At 44.9% G+C, this 9754-nt stretch overlaps 1 protein-coding gene across 1 annotated transcript in view; it reads left to right on the top strand.

The window, feature by feature from the left end:
* The window catches only part of LOC107108906 (thioredoxin-related transmembrane protein 4-like), a 35492-nt gene that overhangs the window by 8731 nt on the left and 17007 nt on the right, over positions 1-9754 (top strand). The window contains exons 2-3 of the mRNA XM_015409450.1: positions 17-217; positions 4844-4959. Coding sequence (XP_015264936.1) covers positions 17-217; positions 4844-4959 — 317 coding nt within the window. The remainder of the gene's footprint in view (positions 1-16; positions 218-4843; positions 4960-9754) is intronic.

Genomic DNA, 9754 nt, shown 5'->3' with positions numbered 1-9754 from the left:
CGGCTCCTCTTGCAAGCCTGGCGGCCGGGAATTCGGACCTTAGGAGGGGGGCCGCCGCTTGGCTGCTGCTATTCTGTGGGGCCGCCGCTGCGTCGGTGTTGCTGGGCACGGTCTCGGCCGTGCTGGAGCCCGAGGAGGTCGCCGGGGAGAGCCGGGTGAGGGCGTTGAGCGGTTCCAACTGGAGCCTCCTGCTGCAGGGCCAGTGGATGGTGACATTGTGAGTGAGGGCTGCAGAGGACGGGGGAGGTTCCGGGAGGGTGAATGGGTCGGAAGCAGTGTTCCCTCTAAGCTGAGTTAGTGTGAGTCAGCTCACAGTTTTTTAGCCTCTGGCTCACACATTTTTGTCTTAGCTCAGGAAGGAGGGCTCCAGAGCAAACTGATTTATGCAGCTGCCAAATCGCTCGCTCACAGCTTTAATGCCAGCAGCTCACAAAGTAGGATTTCTGCTCACAAGACTCCACAGCTTAGAGGGAGCATTGGAAGGTGGCCGTGCATGCAGACAGTAGCCAATGCAGGATGCTTGCAGAAGCAAGGCTGGCCGTCCTTGGTTTGTTGCGGCAGAATCTATTAAGCGGTTTTTCAAAACTTAGCGTTTATTTGTGCATCATTTCGGGCGATTGCCAAAGGTGTAACCGGGTAGCTCGGTTTCAGGTGCAATAAAGCAAAAACCCAGTGGCGCGTTAAACACTTTCAGTGTGAGTGTTCAACCTGGGTGGACTTAACGAGACTTCCGCTTCTTTAGATGCGGTGGAGGTCCGTGCATCTGGATTAGGTAGGTGTCTGATAGCGGCTTCGGGACTAGCGACATTTCACTTTTGCTTTGAGAGCCGGTGTGGCGTTGTGGTTAGAGCCTTGTCCTGGGGATCTGAAAGACCCAGGAACGCGTCCCCGCTCTACTGTGGAAGCTTCCTTGGGTGACTTTAGTCGAGCGGACTTGGTCTTGGCCTCACCTACTCCGCAGCGTTGTTGGGAGGATAATTTGGAATGAGATTAAAACGATTGATGAAGCCTTGAGCTCCTTGGAGGAAGAGCAGGAAGAAGAAGAAGAAGAGATTGGATTTATACCCTGCCCTTCACTTGGAGTCTCAGAGTGGCTTACAGTCTCCTTTCCTTTCCCCTCCCCACAACAGACACCCTGTGAGGTAGGTGGGGCTGAGAGAGTTCTTTTGAGGACTGCTCTCGAGAGAACAGCTCTAAGAGAACTCGTAACTGACCCAAGGTCACACCGGCAGCTGCATGTGGAGGAGTGGGGAATCAAACTCAGTTCTCCCAGATTAGAGTCTGTGCTCCTAACCACGCTACACCATAAAAAATATACAGACTGAATGAAGATTCCAGCCTTCAGAACAGCACACTTGTTCAGACGTGACAGTGGTCTCTCAGATAACTTCGCTGTTGACCTGAAAGCCACCATTCTTCAACAGCTGAAGCACCAGCCCACATCTCTGGATCTGAGGGAAAACAGCTAATTTGGAGGGAACATTTGCACAGTTCCCTGGCTTTCTGGTTGAAATTTGATTTGAAACCATTGGCCCCCACTGAACAGCAACAGTCTCTGTGAACAACTGAAGGGCGGATGGTATGGACACTGTATACCCAAAAGGCATCAATTTTTCTGATATCTTCATTACATGCACTAGAGGGAGTGCTTCAAGACAATTTTATTTAGGATTACATTTTATGAAGTTACTAGCAGTCCTATCGTGATTTAAGCATTTTGGTTTCTTATGTTTTTGTCTATAGTGTAAGTTGCCTTGATCGCCGTAAAGAAGAAAGGCCACTAATAAATGTTTTGAATAAATAGATAAATGGTAGTCCATGAGTGCGGAACACATGCAGTGTATCTAGTACTTGTTTTCCTGGATCAGGAATGGTTTACCAAAACAGGCTTCACTTAAATGTACAGAGAACGTTACAAGTTGAGTGGTCATAATCTGGAGTTCTGAGTTTACAGCAAAGTTTGCTGCAAAAGGTTTGTTAAGATTCTTCTTAGCTAATTACTAGAATGACTGTCTGACACAGAGGCAGGTATTAAGTAATAAATCCTTGGGTAAACTTGTAGTTTTCCCTGTACAGAAAGAAAAGTGTTTAGGAGCATGCTCAAAGCAGCAAGGTGTAGGTTTTTTTTCTTATTTGAGTTTAACCACAACATAAAATAATGGACTGATCTTTAAAGAATACTGTGTGCGTGTCCATGTACAATTGACATTGGCCTCGATCCAGTGTCAGGAGCACAAAAGACCTGTCATTGTGTATAATGAACGGGCTGTAGTCTTATCGCAGGGGTGGATAACTTGACTTATCAGTTGGGTCTTGGAGTCTGAAGGTAAACTCTGCAGGTAGGGAACACATCATTTAAAGTGAGGGTGTTACAAAATGGTGAATGTTGGTGCAAGGAAGGGAGGGTGCATACCACAGTCACGCTCAAACTGCAAAACTAAGGACTTCGTATATTTTGTTTCAGCACTTGTTAAATAATAAATTGCTCTCTGACCACTAGCAAATATGTACTCCCTTTTGCACAGTTTGGAGGGTGTTAGGCACAATTGAAGGTCAAAGAAGACGGGGACGGCAAAGGATGAGATGGTTAGACACTGTCATAGATGCAACGAACATAAAATTGAGCAAACTTCAGAGGACAGCGACTTGGGGACCTAGTGGCAGAGTGCAACGGTTTAAGGGCCTTTACAGCGGTTAGGGAGGGAAGACAGATGTTCGCCGTCTGAACGCCGGTAAGTACAACGATTGCAACCGGCACAGATTCCGTTGTACATGCTGCATCTGAACGCACCCAGTGTGTCATAAGCAAGCAAAACATTATTATTGGTTCCGTCAGACATCAGCACTCTGACCTTACAGGTCTCTGATTGGTGGAAAACCTTTTGGGCTGTGCTTTCCCAAGTACAGTTCATTCTACTGTTTACCCTTTAGCTAAACAATAGATGCTTCTTCTTCTTAGGCCATGAAGCTCTAAAAGTATCAGTATTAGCTGATATAGTTACAGGGTGTTATTGTTCTCGCTAACCGACACATGCGCAGTTGCAGGTGGCTGGCCACAAGCTTTAGCAGAATAGCAAGTTAGCATTTTATTCAATTCTCCCAGCATGCTTTTAAGCAATAGCCATAACTGAACCAAAGTTAATATCTGAATACGTGTTCATGGTTGATTTTTGTTTGTATGATTAGATCATAAATGGCACTCAGCATATCATGGAAATGCTAGGCGTACCTACTAAGTTAACCTGTTAGTGGCAAAGTACAAAAGTGTTTCATAAACTGTGCATACAGCAAAGGGGTGCAGCGGATTGCTGACTATGTTAGTATCTAAGATTCAATCTGGCTACTTCACAGCATAGCCCCTAAGAAAAGAAAAGCTGTAACCAAGGTAGAATGTGAGCAGGGTTTGAATGGGTTTAGTATTGCATAACCATGGGATGGGAAAGGGGATGCTGTTAATGAGACTGAACGCACATGGGACATGGACGCAGGTCCCAATCTCTGCGGATTTCTCTTTCTCTCCTTTCAACGTAGTGGTGTTTCTTCACTTAGAGAACAATTAAAGTGCTTTAAAAAGGCATAAAATATATATATATTTAAAACCTTGGTGTTCTTAAGCTAGAATGTGGTACTGGGCCTTGCTGAAAAAGCAGATTTCTAGACTGTGTGGCCCTCTGCTTCTCCAGAGTTTACCTTAAGCAGTGAAGGAACGGGGGGGTAAAACTGCTCCATTGGCTGATTAAAGAGCGAGAGGTTTGTGTGGGAGAAAAGATTCTTGCCGATACGGTGAGTCACCCAAGGTGCTACAAATTCAGCATGACCCCAACACCTTGGGTGCATCCAGACCTTAATTAGCAAGCGGCTACATTTTGTACTGGCTGCAGCCTCTGGTCCACTTTCAGGGGTAGCCCCAAACAGAACAATTTATAGTAGTCAGTGCAAGGTGTTCCTTGTGGAGGGATGGGAGTGGCCTTTCCCGATCTTCAGGTAGGGGTGTAGATGACTTTCTTGTCTAGGTTAATAGAAGACATGTTTGCCATGGACTGGCACCTTGAGCATCTAGGGTCAGCGCTGGTTGCAGGAGCTCTCCAGAGAGCATATTGCTTTGGGCTATCAATAACTGACGGGATAGTCTTCCTTTGAATTGCCAGGCCTGCCATCAATATACCAACAATAACAACAATATTATTATTATTATTGATAATAGTAGTAATAATAATAATAATAATAATATGGCTCAGCTTTACCTTGAGTGAGTTTCCTCTCATCCAGTCCCTAATAACAATAAGCATTTCGTTAAATATATACAGAGCAGGAAACCAGCCAGAGAGGCATCTGGACCTTTGGATGACGAAGGAATAAACGGTTTATAAATGGAAGGTGGCAGCGAAGCTAAATATGCTGTTTAAATCTGGAGTGCTCATGGCAGAACAGAATAATATGCTAGCTAATGCCCAGTTTTTGGTTTCGTGTTCCATAAATGCATCAGGCAAAGCAGCAGATTGTCTGTCTCAGTTTATATGTAAAGATGTGGCACTTAACAACCTTTCCTGGAATTAATTTTGTCACCTCTGGGGGCTGGAAGAGAAGCCAGGTTCAGATTTCCCGGTCCCTAGGAAATAAAATATTTCTTTGTGGTACTTAAAGGATGGGGAGTTTGCAGACCTTCTCCAGTACTAAAAATCCTGGTGGAGGGAAGAGAAGAGAGGCCAGATTATGACAGAAATAGCTGAAAATCGGTAGAAATGGTTGAAAATTGTTCAGTAGATCGCAAGCTCTTGATGGGTTGTTGATGTGCTAGGTGGAAAAGTATGTGACACTTTCTCCATGTTGTCCTTTTTCTTAGCTATGCCCCTTGGTGTCCCGCCTGCCAACAGATGGAATCGACATGGGAGGCATTTGCAAGAGATGGCAGAGACCTTGAAATCTCTGTGGGCAAGGTGGATGTCACTCAGGAACCAGGTATGGCAAAACCAGTTCTTCATAAGTAATGAGTAAATGGGAGTTTGAAATTTCAACTTTGAAACGTTGTGTTGGGGGAGAGTTTTATGGATACAGTGGACCCCACCCCAAAAGATGAATCAGTGGGTTCTAAACCAAACCAATCCTGAACACTTCCTAGAAGCTAAAATGACTAAACCAAGGCTGTCGTACTTTGCTCAGACACATTATGAGAAGGGAGGAGTCCCTGGAAAAGACAATAATGCTAGGAAAAGTGGAAGGCAGCAGGAAAAGAGGAAGACCCCCACCATAAGATGGGTTGGCTCTATTATAAAGGAAGGCGGGCCTTTGGTCTACAAGATCCGAGCATCCAATCCATGAAGAAATGCAAAGGATATTAAAACTTAAGTTTGCAATGGACCCTAAAAGTATGTTGTTAAATATTTTACCAAGTAATATCACAAGAATACATAGTGCACTATTTATATATATGTTAACAGCGGCAAGGGTAACATTTGCGACAAAATGGAAGGCGGAGAAATGTCCATAACTGATGGAATGGAAGAGCAACTTAAACACATATGTGACAATGACAAAATTAACATCTTATATACATAATAGACCGATTGCAGAATTCCAAGAAAATGGAATACATTTTTCAAATATGTAGCTGATAATTAGGACTAAATCACTAAAGCAGAGAATGATCAAGGGGTAGTCAGCCAACACACCCTTGTTAAAATAAACTCTTAGATATGAAGTAATGAGGGAAAGATAGCATAAAGTTAAATAAAGTTAAATAGAAGTGTAAAATTAAGAACACATATGAATAAGTTTTATGTAAGCAGGCAGGTTCTGAATAAGCTAGACAATCGCAGCATGTAGTTTATGTAGTACTGAAGTTATGTATGATTTAGATATGGTAGATGAAGTAGTTGTTTATGCTTATGTTTATGGGTTAGGGTCCATGTTTTGTGTATAATTGTTGTGTATGGTATTGTTATGGAATATGTTGTCATTTCCTTTTTTGTGTTTATAAAACATATTTTTTTAAATTAAAAGACCCAAGCAAGGCTGTTAATGATAGGATGTTTTGGAAGTAATTAATTCATAGGGTGGGGCCATAAATCAGAAGCGACTTGACGGCACTGAACACACACAGACAGGAATCGCTCTGAACTTCCAGGAGAACTTTGAAAGGCATGCTGCTTTCATACAGGCATACTCAAGAGAAGCAATGGCTGTAGACAAGCAGTGACTTAAGATGGCGGACGATGATGGACGCTTATTCACCAAGCTCCATGTTACAACACTGCTAGTTACACTGTGGAGATGATGAATAAGAGATTGGATTTATACCCCGCCCTTCACTACCCAAAGGAGTCTCAGAGCATCTTACAATCCCTTTCCCTTCCCCTCCCCACAACAGACACCCTGTGAGGTAGGTGGAGCTGAGGGAGCTCTCTCAAGAACTACCCTTGAGAGACCAGCTCTGAACGAACTTATGACTGACCCAAGGTCACACCAGCAGCTGCATGTGGAGGAGTGGGGAATCAAACCCGGTTCTCCCGGTTTAGTGTCCGCGCTCCTAACCACTACACCAAACTGGAGATACTATGGATAAATATTCTTGTTTAGGAAGTAACTGCGAACACCCTATTTTATCTTTTGTTTGCTGTACTAAGAAGCCGAATGTGTGGGATTTGCAGTCTAAGTAAAGGTAAAGGTTCCCTTGCTCGAAAGCCAGTCGAATCCGACTCTAGGGTTGCGGTGCTCATCTCCGTTTCAAAGCCGAAGAGCCAGTGCTGTCCGAAGACGTTTCCGTGGTCATGTGGCCGGCATGACTAAACACCGAGGCACACGGAACGCTGTTACCTTCCCACCGAAGTGGTCCCTATTTATCTACTTGCATTTTCTTGCTTTCGAACTGCTAGGTTGGCAGGAGCTGGAACTAGAGACGGGAGCTCACCCTGTCTTGCGGCACCCGGGTCTTGAACCGCTGAACTACTGACCTTCCACAGCCTGCAGTTCAGCATCTTAACCACTTGAGCCACCGCAGCTTGGAAATACTGACAAGTTCTCTGGCAAGGCCATCTGAAAACAACTACGAAGGGAGATTGACATTGTTGCCATCTATATCCAGCTGCATCCAGACCATTCTTATAAATTTATTCTCTGCTCCTTACCTGGTGTGTTGCCAGCTTGAGTTCTGTCTTCGGACTGCCTCTTTGGTCTTAATCATTAAGTGATTACCAAGTGCTTGTCACAGATTTCAAGGCCAAACACTTCATCAGGGTAACGATGGGATCTTAAATAATCCTTATTTCTGGACTTTTGAATAAGCTGTTTACATTCCTTCTTCATTAACAGAGCTGAATTTATTTGTTTTCCGGAGGGATATTTGTGTTGGAAATATCATGTGGAAAGTGATGGGGGCTCGAAAGCACCTTTGTGTGGGTCAGGTGGGTCTCCCTTCCTGCTCTTAAACAAAGTAAGATTGAAGATTTCTTTTGCTCCTGCTAGCACTCCCTCATATAATGTTTCTACCTCAAACCATTTTGCAGTTTTACCAACCATCTCTGTGGTCTCCCAGAGTGATACTCTGCTTGTAGTTCAGTGTGAAGACTCATCCCCCTTACTAGAGGAAGATGCAAACAATGCTACGTTTGTTGGTAACACTCTACGAGATCTTTCCTTCCTGATTGCTAAAACAGTGGAAAGTAGTTCTGAACAGCTACAGCCCGTGCACTCAAAAAGATTGACTCTCTAATTCACATAGTAACCGAGAATTACAACAGGAGCCCTTTAAAATCTAGGAGTGCTGAGTGGACAACAGCAGGCCAGACGCTTCAGGAAGAAGCACTGAAAGACTGTGGGAGCCCTTCCAGCCCTTCCTTGTTTGATAGTGGGAGAGGTTTCTATGCCAGTTTGGTGTAGCGGTTAAGTGTGCAGACTCTAATCTGGGAGAACCGGGTTTGATTCCCCACTCCTACACTTGCAGCTGCTGGATGACCTTGGGCAAGCCATAGTTCTGATAAGAGCTGTCCTTGAAAGGGCAGTTCTTGAAAGGGCTCTCTCAGCCCCACCTACCTCACAGGGTGTCTCTTGTGGGGAGGGGAAGGGAAAGGCGTTTGTAAGCCGCTCTGAGACTCTGAATGAAGGGCGGGGTATAAATCCAATCTCCTCCTCAACCCTCATAAGGTTTGTCTGAACATCCACCCATTGAATGGTGGTCCAGAATGCAGCTGCCAGGTTACTGACTGGAACACCATGATCAGCTGAGCTCATACTACTCCAATTCTGCGGCAGCTGCACTGGTAACCTATTAGTCTCCGGATCCAATTCGTGGTGTTGGTGTTAACCTTCAAAGCCCTCAGTGGTCTGGGACACTCATATCTATGGGACCTCCTCTCCCATTTCCCCCCCCACCGGTGCTCCCTTTGGTCCTCTTCTAAGGGCTTCTTGCCAGGTGCCTGGCCCCAGGATGGCTCCGTTAGCTGTCACCAGGGGAAGGGCCTTCTCAGTTGTGGCCCCTGCCCTGTGGGATGCACTCTCAGATTACATCCATGCCCTTCTGGACTTGTTCAGTTTCTGCAGGGCATGCAAAGTTGAATTATTTAGGATGGCTCAAGTGGTTAAGACACTGAACTGCAGACCGGAAGGTTGGTAGTTCAGCAGTTTGAGACCCGAGTGCCACATGACGGAGTGAGCTCCCATCTCTGGTCCCAGCTCCTTCCAACCTAGCAGTTCGAAAGCAAGAAATTGCAAGTAGATAAATAGGTACCGCTTTGGTGGGAGGGTAACAGCGTTCCATGCGCCTCGGCATCTAGTCATGCCGGCCACATGACTACGGAAACGTCTTTGGACAGCGCTGGCTCTTCCGCTCGGAAACAGAGATGAGCACCGCATCCCTAGAGTCGGATTTGACTGGCTTTCGAGCAAGGGAGACCTTTACCTTTACCTTGGAGGGTAGCCGCATGTTTGGCCTGTTTTAGTAGTGGTATGGTGATAGCCCCACGTTGTAATATTTTAATGTTAATATTTAATATTTGTTATTTATCTTTATGTTGTTTTTACCTTATTGGTTTTAATGTTGTAAGTCACCACGAGACCCTTTGGGTGAGTGGTGGTGACTAAAAAAATCTAATAAATAAAAAAAATAAAACTAATTGTGAAAATGAAGAGTCAGCATGACACATCGGATTTTGGAGGCTACTTCTACAGCATGCAGGTGGGCCTGTTTGGCCTAATTTATGTAAGCGTGTGTAGCGGCTGTTACCATGTCTGGCAAGTAGCGTGCGAGTGAGTTCCATTGTCAGGTTGCGTGAGCCGAGAGACGGCATGGGTGGATACAGCTGGCGTGAGAGATTTGCTCTAAATGGAGATGTAGAAACCTTATACATCTCTTGGCCTGAATGGCCTCATTGTTCACTTCCAGCCAAGAGTACACTGCTTTTGGCTGTGGCAAGAAGTTATCTGAGGTCATTCTGGGGGACAGCCCGTTCAGGCCAGAAAAAATGGGTCGTGATAAGGAATTCCGAGTTTGGATTCGAACATCTAGCTGGAACGAATACAAAATATGAATGCATTTGGAAGAAGGATACAAATCTTTGATCTGGCAATACTTTACCGAAAGTGACCATTAAGAATCTGGCATAGTTTGTGGGGTAATATTTGGAGTTTTATTCGCTCACAGGGATTCATACTGGCAGATAACACCGGGACTGATTTCCCTCTTGTGCAGTGTTCTGTTCTTCCTGGACATAGCTGTCATTTAAAAACAAAACCACTGTATGCCAATGATGGTAGGTTCCTG

Source organism: Gekko japonicus, unplaced genomic scaffold (assembly GCF_001447785.1).
Source record: "Gekko japonicus isolate JY-2015 unplaced genomic scaffold, Gekko_japonicus_V1.1 scaffold846, whole genome shotgun sequence".
Lineage (NCBI taxonomy): Eukaryota > Metazoa > Chordata > Lepidosauria > Squamata > Gekkonidae > Gekko > Gekko japonicus.
Note: the sequence above shows the minus strand (reverse complement) of the source record. Positions and strands in the feature narration are given on the sequence as shown.